General features: G+C 39.1%; 1 protein-coding gene across 1 annotated transcript in view; it reads right to left on the bottom strand.

The window, feature by feature from the left end:
- LOC140162489 (phosphatidylinositol 4-kinase beta-like) overlaps positions 1–13,162 on the bottom strand; it is a 36,766-nt gene that overhangs the window by 11,362 nt on the left and 12,242 nt on the right. Inside the window, exons 2-11 of the mRNA XM_072185730.1 lie at positions 11,793–12,426; positions 11,253–11,370; positions 8,821–9,062; positions 7,429–7,616; positions 7,041–7,131; positions 6,314–6,453; positions 4,723–4,959; positions 3,652–3,816; positions 774–956; positions 83–348 (exon numbers count right to left, since the gene is read on the bottom strand). Of these exons, the coding sequence (XP_072041831.1) occupies positions 83–348; positions 774–956; positions 3,652–3,816; positions 4,723–4,959; positions 6,314–6,453; positions 7,041–7,131; positions 7,429–7,616; positions 8,821–9,062; positions 11,253–11,370; positions 11,793–12,363 (2,201 nt within the window). The 5' untranslated portion in view covers positions 12,364–12,426. The remainder of the gene's footprint in view (positions 1–82; positions 349–773; positions 957–3,651; positions 3,817–4,722; positions 4,960–6,313; positions 6,454–7,040; positions 7,132–7,428; positions 7,617–8,820; positions 9,063–11,252; positions 11,371–11,792; positions 12,427–13,162) is intronic.

Below are 13,162 nucleotides of genomic sequence, written 5' to 3'. Positions count from 1 at the left end.
TGGAAGCAAAAGCGCTGTGTTATTTTTAGAGCGCTATAGAAATGTGCTTTAATAATAAAAATAATAATAACTACAGACTCACCTGTCTTTGACTTGTATTAAATAAGACACCAGGCAGTAAGCGGCACAACTCTGAACAAAATTCTTCTGCGCTGTCAGGAACCCTTCCGTGTGGGGACCACCAAACTCTTTGAAAAAATAATTGAGTAGCGACACCTTACTATTCTTCTTGATCTGATGCAAGGAGACAGCGTTGATGATGGGGTCAATCAGACCGCTGTTATTGGACGTCACTACTATCCTGTACGGACGCACAAAGAGTGGAACTCGCTCTTGCTTCCAGATATTCTGTGGAGGAAAATTATCATCAGAAATCATTGATAATTGTTATTTACAAATGTTTATATTGATAGATTTAAAGACCTGTTTTAATGTTCAAAAGACCTGTTTTAATGTGCAAGTCAAAGGTTAGTAATATAAACAGACGGTGCAACGAGTAGCAAAGTCCAGCATCATTTGTTAATGAGGGCCAATTGTTCCATGAAGTGTGAGAGATAGAAATGCTTTGCCTATCCGTGCCTGTTATGATATATTTTGCAAACGATATCATCCCTCATGTATGCGAGCATTGTCAATGCATACAAGGCAGCTATTAACTGCCATATAAACATTTGACGATTTCTACAATTGAATACTATACACACCTAAAACCATACGATATTGTACACATCTAAACCAATCAATATAACATCAGGCAGCTATTAATGGCTTACCTGGAGTTGCTTTAGGAGTTGATACGCCAGTAACTCCTGCCTTAGGTCATCACCACACTTGACGATCACAGACCTCAATCGCCAGTTAGGTAGGTGACCATAGGGGGAGCTCTCTTGTATGCGTTTCACCTTCTCTTCCCATGGTTCCTTGAGGGCAGCCGCTGATGGATCCTCGGGATCTCTCTAAAAACAATTCAAGAAATACAAAGAAAATGTTAACAACTTACTAACTAGCAAATTTTGACTTTAGCAGCGCACACCCTAGACATTCCACAATTGACCTCAGCAGCCAGGATCAGCTCCCCGTGTTTTGCACGGGTTACAATGAGACAAGTAGTAGTCAGTTCCTTGTTGGGGAATTTCAAGCCAACACTACTTTTCCACAAGAGCGTAATAAACCACCACCAGGGCTCAAACCCACAACTTCTCGCACCCTACTACACAGCACCCTACTACATTACCTGAAATGATGTATTAGGAGTAGTGAGGTATTCTGTGAGTCTTCTCCTGATATCACCTGCTGCGATATATACAGGTTCTTTACTGTCTGTGCTAGTGATGCTGTCATGAGACATTTGTGATATGGTGTCACTAACCCTACCAAACACTCACCTGAAATGATGTATTAGGAGTAGTGAGGTATTCTGTGAGTCTTCTCCTGATATCACCTGCTGCGATATATACAGGTTCTTTACTGTCTGTGCTAGTGATGCTGTCATGAGACATTTGTGATATGGTGTCACTAACCCTACCAAACACTCACCTGAAATGATGTATTAGGAGTAGTGAGGTATTCTGTGAGTCTTCTCCTGATATCACCTGCTGCGATATATACAGGTTCTTTACTGTCTGTACTAGTGATGCTGTCATGAGACATTTGTGATATGGTGTCACTAACCCTACCAAACACTCACCTGAAATGATGTATTAGGAGTAGTGAGGTATTCTGTGAGTCTTCTCCTGATATCACCTGCTGCGATATATACAGGTTCTTTACTGTCTGTGCTAGTGATGCTGTCATGAGACATTTGTGACATGGTGTCACTAACCCTATCAAACACTCACCTGAAATGATGTATTAGGAGTAGTGAGGTATTCTGTGAGTCTTCTCCTGATATCACCTGCTGCGATATATACAGGTTCTTTACTGTCTGTACTAGTGATGCTGTCATGAGACATTTGTGATATGGTGTCACTAACCCTATCAAACACTCACCTGAAATGATGTATTAGGAGTAGTGAGGTATTCTGTGAGTCTTCTCCTGATATCACCTGCTGCGATATATACAGGTTCTTTACTGTCTGTGCTAGTGATGCTGTCATGAGACATTTGTGATATGGTGTCACTAACCCTACCAAACACTCACCTGAAATGATGTATTAGGAGTAGTGAGGTATTCTGTGAGTCTTCTCCTGATATCACCTGCTGCGATATATACAGGTTCTTTACTGTCTGTGCTAGTGATGCTGTCATGAGACATTTGTGATATGGTGTCACTAACCCTACCAAACACTCACCTGAAATGATGTATTAGGAGTAGTGAGGTATTCTGTGAGTCTTCTCCTGATATCACCTGCTGCGATATATACAGGTTCTTTACTGTCTGTACTAGTGATGCTGTCATGAGACATTTGTGATATGGTGTCACTAACCCTACCAAACACTCACCTGAAATGATGTATTAGGAGTAGTGAGGTATTCTGTGAGTCTTCTCCTGATATCACCTGCTGCGATATATACAGGTTCTTTACTGTCTGTGCTAGTGATGCTGTCATGAGACATTTGTGATATGGTGTCACTAACCCTATCAAACACTCACCTGAAATGATGTATTAGGAGTAGTGAGGTATTCTGTGAGTCTTCTCCTGATATCACCTGCTGCGATATATACAGGTTCTTTACTGTCTGTGCTAGTGATGCTGTCATGAGACATTTGTGATATGGTGTCACTAACCCTACCAAACACTCACCTGAAATGATGTATTAGGAGTAGTGAGGTATTCTGTGAGTCTTCTCCTGATATCACCTGCTGCGATATATACAGGTTCTTTACTGTCTGTGCTAGTGATGCTGTCATGAGACATTTGTGATATGGTGTCACTAACCCTACCAAACACTCACCTGAAATGATGTATTAGGAGTAGTGAGGTATTCTGTGAGTCTTCTCCTAATATCACCTGCTGCGATATATACAGGTTCTTTACTGTCTGTACTAGTGATGCTATCATGAGACATTTGTGATATGGTGTCACTAACCCTACCAAACACTCACCTGAAATGATGTATTAGGAGTAGTGAGGTATTCTGTGAGTCTTCTCCTGATATCACCTGCTGCGATATATACAGGTTCTTTACTGTCTGTGCTAGTGATGCTATCATGAGACATTTGTGACATGGTGTCACTAACCCTACCAAACACTCACCTGAAATGATGTATTAGGAGTAGTGAGGTATTCTGTGAGTCTTCTCCTAATATCACCCTGCTGCGATATATACAGGTTCTTTACTGTCTGTGCTAGTGATGCTATCATGAGACATTTGTGACATGGTGTCACTAACCCTACCAAACACTCACCTGAACTGATGTGTTAGGAGTAGTGAGGTATTCTGTGAGTCTTCTCCTAATATCACCTGCTGCGATATATACAGGTTCTTTACTGTCTGTGCTAGTGATGCTATCATGAGACATTTGTGACATGGTGTCACTAACCCTACCAAACACTCACCTGAAATGATGTATTAGGAGTAGTGAGGTATTCTGTGAGTCTTCTCCTGATATCACCTGCTGCGATATATACAGGTTCTTTACTGTCTGTGCTAGTGATGCTGTCATGAGACATTTGTGATATGGTGTCACTAACCCTACCAAACACTCACCTGAAATGATGTATTAGGAGTAGTGAGGTATTCTGTGAGTCTTCTCCTAATATCACCTGCTGCGATATATACAGGTTCTTTACTATCTGTGCTAGTGATGCTATCATGAGACATTTGTGATATGGTGTCACTGGAATTGCACTTCTGGTTCATCATAGTATATTGCTGTAAGAGGAGAGAAAAACAGTTTGCAACTATATAATAATACAACTACTAGTACTACTAATGAAGATTTATATAGCACACTTAAAAAAAACAGTGCACTGTGCAAAATACAAAGCAGACAATAAATAAACAATGCATAAATATAAATGTAGTAATTTTCAAAGTAAAGGTTCAATTTTAACCTTTCTTCTTTGATGCAAAATAGCTAAAAAAGTGGGTCAATTCCAGATATTGCAGCAAATATTAAAGTTGTACATAGATACCAAGCTTCTTATCTAAAGTACTGCACATCAGGCTCAAAATTAGGCCTGAAGATAGCCTCTTTACAGGTTAGTTTAATGGGGTATTAAGTTAGAGGTGTGCCCTCTTCATATTAGAAGAATACAAGAATGTCATTTTAGTATCAACTATCATGTCATGAAAGTCAGGTGCAATATTTGTAGTGGATTTCGGCAGACTATGAAGGTTAACACTCTCTATGTAGGTGTCAACTGCACACGACAAGTTGCAATTTGTTTTGTTTTTTAATTCAAAAATGGCAGAATACAGTAAATTGTCATGACCATATTTGGAAGCAGCATTAAAAATGCACCAAAATGAGTACAAACAAGCCTAGTATTTTTTCAGTGGTTCTGAAGATAGCTCTTGATATTTTGAGAAAATATCTTAAAACTTTGACCTTTTAATGTTGTAGCCTATGGCTAGCATGCAAAGCATTGGTGAGCCAATCATAAGAATTATTTTGATTGGTTACAATGAGGGCTATATCTTGTATTGAGCCAATCAGAGATATGGTAAGAAAGGCCAGTAGGGCTGAAGGGGCATACCAACCAGCCTCTAAGATCTATATTGATTGGTTTCAAAGAGGGCTACATCATATATTGAGCCAATCAGAGGTTAACTTACTTGCAAGATGTCATCATCCTCCTGTGACCAGCAATCATGATCTGAATCATTCTGATGGTAAACAGAAAACCCTCCTGGTGGCGTGTGCGCTGTGTTGTTAGCCTCGTGACGGAAGTAATCCTGGAGATTCTCTTCTGATTTAGTGTAGCGAAGTGTGTTCTCTAAGATCTTGCTTGGTAATGGGGAGGTGTGTTTGTTGTCGCAGAGCAAGGCTTCTACATAAATCAAGTATGGCGCCTGGTAGGGGAGACAAGTATGAGGGAATTCATGAGTACAAAAAAAAACATTTTTATGGTAGAACAGATGGCACATGTGATAACAATATTTCATAAGCACTCAATAGTGGCACTGGAGACATCCAGGCTCAGTTGTGGTGGATGGTCACATATTTCATAAGCACCCAACGGCTTACTTCCATTGAGCATCAACAATTTTTCTAGTGAACCTTTATCAGGGTTCGATTTACTTTGAAAAATTTGCATAGCAATTTTTAGGGAAATCATAATTTAGGTGATGTTCTTATGATATTAGCATATGTTTACATTGTAAAAATTGCTATACAAGCTGAAATTTATGTAGCAAGTTGTCCAAAATGGGGAGCATTTTGCTGTGCTACACCAGGTAAATCGTATGCTGACCTTTGTCCTGCTAAAAGCATCATGTGGACTGGAAATTATTTCTATTGAGATATGCTCTCATTGTAAATATGATCCCTGATGATACATATAAAATGTGTATCCACAATCATATGCAAGTACAGACTGAATATAATTTTGAGCCAAGTTGCAATTATTACTAAGGACTCCAGGGTTATAAATTACAGTATTTATTCCATTAACTGTCCATGACCCTATAAGCGCCCACCCAATGACTTTACAGCAAGCAAACTGTGATATCATTAACTGACCATACAAATCTGGATCATGATCTGAAACATAATGGCCCACTGTCCACTGGTGATGGATATCGGCCAATATTATAAAATCAATATCGGATATGTAGACAAATGCCATATCTGTTGAGCCCTAATTCCCAACCAGAATATCACTACTCACCTTATCTTTTGAGTTGAGTACGACAGAAGCAACATGAGGGATTCTTACAATGTGATATTCCTCCTCTGAGTTAGTAGGCAACCATATCCTGGCTGGTAAATTACACCCATCCCAACCAGAACATAAATACTCACCTTATCTTTTGAGTTGAGTACAACAGAAGCAACATGAGGGATTCTGACAATGTGATATTCCTCCTCTGAGTTAGTAGGCAACCATATCCTGGCTGGTGAATTACACCCATCCCAACCAGAATATCACTACTCACCTTATCTTTTGAGTTGAGTACAACAGAAGCAACATGAGGGATTCTTACAATGTGATATTCCTCCTCTGAGTTAGTAGGCAACCATATCCTGGCTGGTAAATTACACCCATCCCAACCAGAACATAAATACTCACCTTATCTTTTGAGTTGAGTACAACAGAAGCAACATGAGGGATTCTGACAATGTGATATTCCTCCTCTGAGTTAGTAGGCAACCATATCCTGGCTGGTGAATTACACCCATCCCAACCAGAATATCACTACTCACCTTATCTTTTGAGTTGAGTACAACAGAAGCGACATGAGGGATTCTGACAATGTGATATTCCTCCTCTGAATTAGTAGGCAACCATATCCTGGCTGGTAAATTCATGTTCATCATTTGCAGCTCTGCAAATAATCTTGATGCTAATATCAGAGATGAAAGAAAGAAAGAACATTATTGCAGGCACTGACAAAGCCCTTTTGTAATCACTGACATGCACCTTGATAATTGTGCGGGAAAAACCTAGCCATGCGATGTGACTTTGATTGTTGTTGAAAGCCTGTTTCTTTGGCCTCTGTTTTTAAACATGTTCAAAGGGCCACAACTAAATGAGGATCACCTTTTTGCTCTTTGCCTATTTACCTTATCAATCGGTAAATTCCATAAGCCTTTGTGGATAGACCTGAAATGTTTTTTTCAAGGTGTTGAAATTTTCACGAGGGCGGTTGAGTTGACAAACCAACTCATTTGGGTGGTTTAACATCACCCCCTCCCCCCCAAGACCACACTGCAATAGGGTAATTGTTTCAGGCTTGATTTCAAACAGATTTCAAATAACTCAATCATACGATAAAGAAGATATCGTACATATTTCAAACAAATTCAGATTGTACAAATCTGTATAATGTCTCCAAATCCACAGAAGGTTCAGAGGACTTTTTGTTGGGTTAGGACAATTGCATGTATTTTGTAAAATCAGGCCAAGTTAACAAACAAGAAAACCATTTACTTCTCATTTCTCTTGTAGGAAGACCCTGTAATCTTTTCCCGATGGCCATCAATGCATCTAAGAATTCCAGCTCTGGCGATAATCTCGGGGCCTGTGATTAAATATAGTAACAACATACACAATATTATTTAACAACTTTTCCTACACCTTTGTCCAAGACCCAACTTTTGATAATTGGTGATGAATCCACTTTCGTGTCATAATGTATCTTAGGTGAAAACCAATCAAATTGCTTGTATTTTTGACAAGACACACAAACTTAATAAGATTTCAAGTTGTTTATATCAAGGTAACGCTACAATTTTAGCACACATACCGAGCAGGTACAACTTTTATAAGATTTCAAGTTGTTTACATCAAGGTAAAGCTACAATTTTAGCACACATACCGAGCAGGTACACTCTGTTGTCCTATGCATCCTCCCTGTCATCTGGTTAAGTTTATTGGCAGTTGTATCAAAGCATGTACACCCGTTAGAGAACGCCCTCCCTGAAGTCAGGTCACCCATGGAAAGGTCCACCGCGTGGCTGTTGACTCGCCTTAAGCTGGTTTCCTGTGCAATATTCTGAGCCAGAGCTGTATGATAACATGTGAAAATAATTGGAAGGTCTGAGTTTGTGAAGGATGTGAAGCACCAGGAATGAGTACCACAAGTTGGGAGTGAGTAACACGAGTTGGGAGTGAGTAACACGAGTCAGGAGTGAGTAACACGAGTCAGGAGTGAGTAACACGAGTCAGGAGTGAGTAACACGAGTCAGGAGTGAGTAACACGAGTTGGGAGTGAGTAACACAAAGTCAGGAGTGAGTAACACGAGTCAGGAGTGAATAAGTATGTGCGTCCAAGTGATCAGTGAGCGAGTGAGTGTTAAGTGAGTGAGTAAAAAAACAAAGTTGGTTTAGTGTGTTAGTTTATTTGGGGTAGAGCTCATGAATGAATCAAACATTCTTACTTTTTTTTACCTTTGTGAATATTCATTAGACCAAACAAAATTAAATTGTCTCACTTGATCCTAAAAATTTAATGCTGCATGCGGGCTTATATTTCTATTTTTGAGAATTTAATTCCAGTTGTTAGTATTTTGACACTGATACCAACTCAATGCGATTTGTGAAAGCTATCATGCTAGTAGTGAAGTGTTTCCCCTATAAAGTCAATTTTCTTCTGAAAAATAATTACATGTGCCTTTTCAACTATGTACACAGGAGCTCTAAGCAAACAATTAATTATGTTTAGTAACATTTTATTTTATTTCTTTTTAAACCAAGGCAGTTTGCAAACCACTAAATGCCCCACCTGTCGTGGTGATGGAAATTAAGGCTCTCATGCCAGATCACCTAACGGGTACGATACCCCTACTCTTGAAAAGGTAATTGACGCACCGATGGATGCACACACACAACGCCTAGCATTTCTTTACCCTCCACCAATTCTTGGCGGGGGACTAAAAAACCAAAAAATCTCTTCTAATGAGGTGACCACAATAGTCAGCATAATCTTTATGTAAGCAACCAGTTATTCTCCATGCATACCTAAAGATATGCCTGCCTATATAGTGCTTTAGGAGACTGGGAGAGTATGGAATAGGGTTAGTACTATCATGACTATGGTAAGGGATAGAATGACTAGGGTTAGTACTATCATGACTAGGGTTAGTACAATCATGACTAGGATTAGTACTATCATGACTAGGGTTAGTAATATCATGACTAGGGTTAGTAATATCATGACTAGGGTTAGTACTATCATGACTAGGGTTTGGGGTCACAGAAAACCACTCACCTCCAGTTGCATCCGATCGTGACCTCGAGTGAGTCTTTTTCGTTGGCGACATCACCGGACTGAGCGGCGGGTTTGGACTTGTTGCCTCTTTCTTTGACTTGGCTGGACGAAGCTCTTCTGACAGAATCATCTTGCGTAATTTGGTACCTCTGGATTGTTTGCGTGACGGTAGACTGCAGTCGTTGGTGTACGCATCCAGTAACCAGGCTACTTCCAATGAGAAATCTATGCTACCTTTACATCTGTCAGGGAGGATATACGTCAAATCCAGGTTAATTTTTATCATATAATGTAGTTGGTGTGAACCAGGAGCCAATTTTAAAGAGCTAAGAGTCATTTAAATTTCAAGTGTACACATTAAATACAAAACCTGCTTTAAGGGTGGGGTATGAACGTTTGGACAGTATTTATTTTGGGACATTAGAGCACATCAGACATATCGAATTGCATTCTGAATACGAAGAATGTCATTCTGATATCAAATAATTTTGATTTTTGAAATTCGCAATTTAATACACATTTTATGGCAAATCATTAAAATTTATATTTTTGATATTTAACAGTACTTGAAGTAAACTTTATAAATCTGATGATTTATACTTAAAGTGTATGTAGGTGGGATAAAAAGCCGACGATCAATTCAAAATGTTGACCTTTCGTATTGAAGATATGGATTTTTTTCCCCAAAACACCAAACAAAAATCAGGTCTTTTGGGAAAAAATCCATATCTTCAATATGAAAGGTCAAAATTTTCAATTGACCGCCTGCTTTTCCTCCCTGCTACATACACTTTAAGAATATATCATTAGATTTATATAATTTACTTCGAGGACTGTTATATATATCAAAAATGTGAAAAACATCAAATTTTTATAATTTGTCATAAAATTTGTATTATATTGTGATTTTGAAAAAATTGATATCAGAAAGACATGCTTCGTATTCAGAATGCAATTCGATAGGTCTGAGGTGCTCTCATGTTCCACAAAAAATACTGTCGAAACGCAATAAACGCTCATTTTGGATCCCTTAACTACCAGGCTCTATTTAAAAAAAATGTAGAGCCTGGTTCATATGATTTTGGTGTGAACCAGGAGCCAAAATGTTATGACCATTTGGTTAATTGCTCCTGGGTGCCTGGTTATTTTGAAGCTTGATAGTGGGGTGATAGATCCTGGATAGAAGGCTCTGTGGTATAACATAATTATTCTAAAAGAATTCCCAAATTCAGAAGTTGAAAACTGGGATTGATTTGATTCACATCAAGTAACTGTGAAAAAATCTAAATCCATACACATCCTATGGGAGACCTGACCTTAATCTCCCACACATAGGGTATGAACTTCAAATGGAGTCAGCCATTCAGGTAACATTTGAAATTAATACATTCTGTGTAGAAGGGTGTATATGGAATAGCCCAATAGACCCAAAACTTCAAATCAATCAGGAACCGTGCTCTAAAAGTTGTGAATCAAAATTGATTCTCTCAAACTCATCTGGCGATAATCAAGTAATTTGGGCATTTTAACAAATTGATTTGTTTGAAAGGTGCACACTTTGCAACATAGGGTAAGTTCAACTGTTAACATTCTGCATATTACTTGTCCCGATTGCTCGTGCATTTGCACTGCTCAGCAGAAAAACAATAAGGCACTAGACTTTGGTGGGTGACAGGAAAAGTTTGAGCCCTCTGTATTTCCGTTCGAATGTACTTCCATCAGGAGCTACAGTAAAATTAAGTACATTATTTCTTGGCCAAACTGGACCATGCACGTTGCGTCCATATAGCGTACTAAAAGTGTATGCAAATTAAGGTACGTCGTATGCTTTCTTCTGTACCACGCTATATTAGCGTGTGTTTATCGCGGAGCCACTAGCGTTTATAGTGTTCCAGTTTAGGCAAGAAATATTTTATTTTACTGTAGATTGAAATTCCCCTTGGCAAGGAACTTACTGCGAATGGACAATCTACCCACACTCAGGAATCTGGTCCTGGCTGCGATGGTTATTACATGCAGGTGGATTAGGGTTCTACACCTGTATAGAGCTGCATCCTTGTATGCTGCTAAATGGTCTAAATTCTCACAAACTCATCTGGCGATAATCAAGTAACTTGGGCATTTTAACAAATTGATTTGTTTGAAAGGTGCACACTTTGCAACATAGGGTAAGTTCAACTGTTAACATTCTGCATATTACTTGTCCCGATTGCTCATGCATTTGCACTGCTCAGCAGAAAATCGATGGCATTACACACTGGTGGGTGACGGTACAAATTTGAGCCCTCTGTAAATTTTCATTCGCATGGACTTCATTCAGGAGCTAGATAGAAATTCCCCTGGGCAAGGAAATTACTAATGGACAGCGACTTTATAATCTTAATGTATTTGTGCTTTAAATCTGTGGGGTTTTTTACCAAATTTATTCTTACCTGTGAATTATGTAGGGCTTTAGAACATCAGAGAGTTCATGAATGTGAATGTACATGTAGAGCACTTGTGGCAGATAAAAGTCAAAATCAGAGTGGTCTAATGCAAATAACTTGTTACCTGCAAAATGAACGGTGGATAAAGCATAGAAATTATTATTTCATAACTCAAATGATCTTTTTGGTAAATCCCATACGCCTTTGTGAGTAGACCTGAGATGTTGTTGTTTGACATTATCCCGCATCATACCGATGCGCACATTGTTTAGCGAACATTGTTACTGCGGACTGACTGCAAGTCGGCATGCCGTCAAATCTCAGACATCTCAGGTCTACTCGCAAACATGACGGATTCCGACCTCTTTACATGCAAGTCTGATCTCATTGCTTTCAAATCAAGTAACCTGTTTCTATAAATATGTTCTCAAGAATCCCAGTCCACTACTCCAATAAGTTAAGGCTCTCTATTTACTTGGTGCATAAACACGCCTAAACGAAATGAAAGATTAGTGCCCCTTCCTTCCCTCAGTGAACACAACTTACCAATATAGGTTTGCACACCGGGTTCCTTGGATTTATACAGATGCGTAATCGCAATAGAGGCATCCAACAGTTTTGATTCAAATAATCTCAACAATAAAGACTCTTTAGGCGGTGGCAACTTGTCTTTGAAAATCGCCTTACTACCACGGCGGGGTTGTAACACCTCCGCTACTTTATCACTAGTTCTTTGTTCATCATCCTCTTCAGCTATAAGAGTAGTCACTGGCAAGTTGAGGCACAGGTCACCGTTCACCAGCGGGGGTATTGCTTCCGCGTCCGTCCCCGTCTGAGACCTACTTGATGAGCATTGCACTGAATGGTCATTACTGTCTTTACATTGCATTGTAAGTTGCTGGAGTCTACCCTCCACGTTATCTTCCTTATGTCCGTTCACCATGACCTTTGACCGACAAGGGTGATGATGACTTTTGCCCTCTCCCGTTTCATCTTCTTCCTCCCCTACATGTAGCCCGTTCATGCCACCGCCATTTGTTGTGGGTGTAGAGTTATCATGGAAAGCTGGTTTCTGTTGAGCGACCTCCTCTATTTTTTCCATTGTGTTTAACTTCATTTAAAACATCTATAGGGTTGATCAACTACACCACTATCATATTACCGGTAAGTCTGTCATTTTCTGAGAAAGAGAAAAAAAGATGCAAACAAAACGTTAGAATGAAAAAAAAGTCAACTGGAATTACTTCTTATTTTTACTCTTGTTGAATCACTGACGTCAGTGCGCATTTCACTGGATGAATCATGCATACACAACAGGATTCTTGTGAGAGTAGCAGTGCTGCTACTTTCGAGTACCTGTACGTCGGCCACCAGACCCTTGAGGACCGGGTTGCCGGCTTTATTATGCACATCTGCATAAATTTTATTCTTGCAGTTGCCATGATGCTTCTTTAAAAGACAAGACTTCAAATCAAATAAATCATTTGATACAATTTGAAAGACTCCGCTCACTTCTAAAAGTAAAGTTTTATAAAATATGTCACTTTCCATGGTTTATAAATTTTGTTTTTCCCTTTGGACTTTCTGTGTTTTGTCTGTTTTGCAAGAAGTAAACAAAGCTATTACAAACTGTGTGTGAAATTATGCAATGTTGGATGTGCTTGGGCAGCTATGTGGAGCTTGGTATAGGGGTATTGATGAATACACCTTTTTCAAGTTTATATTGAAAACAACGTACAATAGACACATTTGTTTGTATTTTATTCATGACAGAATTATTTCAATTTTATTTTTCCAACTACATGAAATCCTGTTTTCCATTTCCTACCTCCCAATTCCATGAAATCCGTCCGTTTTCCATATCACGGAAAACTTATTCTACAGAATCCAGCATAAGCAGTATGAAACAAAACATT

The sequence above is a fragment of the Amphiura filiformis genome, chromosome 10 (assembly GCF_039555335.1).
Source record: "Amphiura filiformis chromosome 10, Afil_fr2py, whole genome shotgun sequence".
Lineage (NCBI taxonomy): Eukaryota > Metazoa > Echinodermata > Ophiuroidea > Amphilepidida > Amphiuridae > Amphiura > Amphiura filiformis.
The sequence above is the reverse complement of the archived record's forward strand: the minus strand, read 5'-3'. Positions and strand labels throughout refer to the sequence as shown.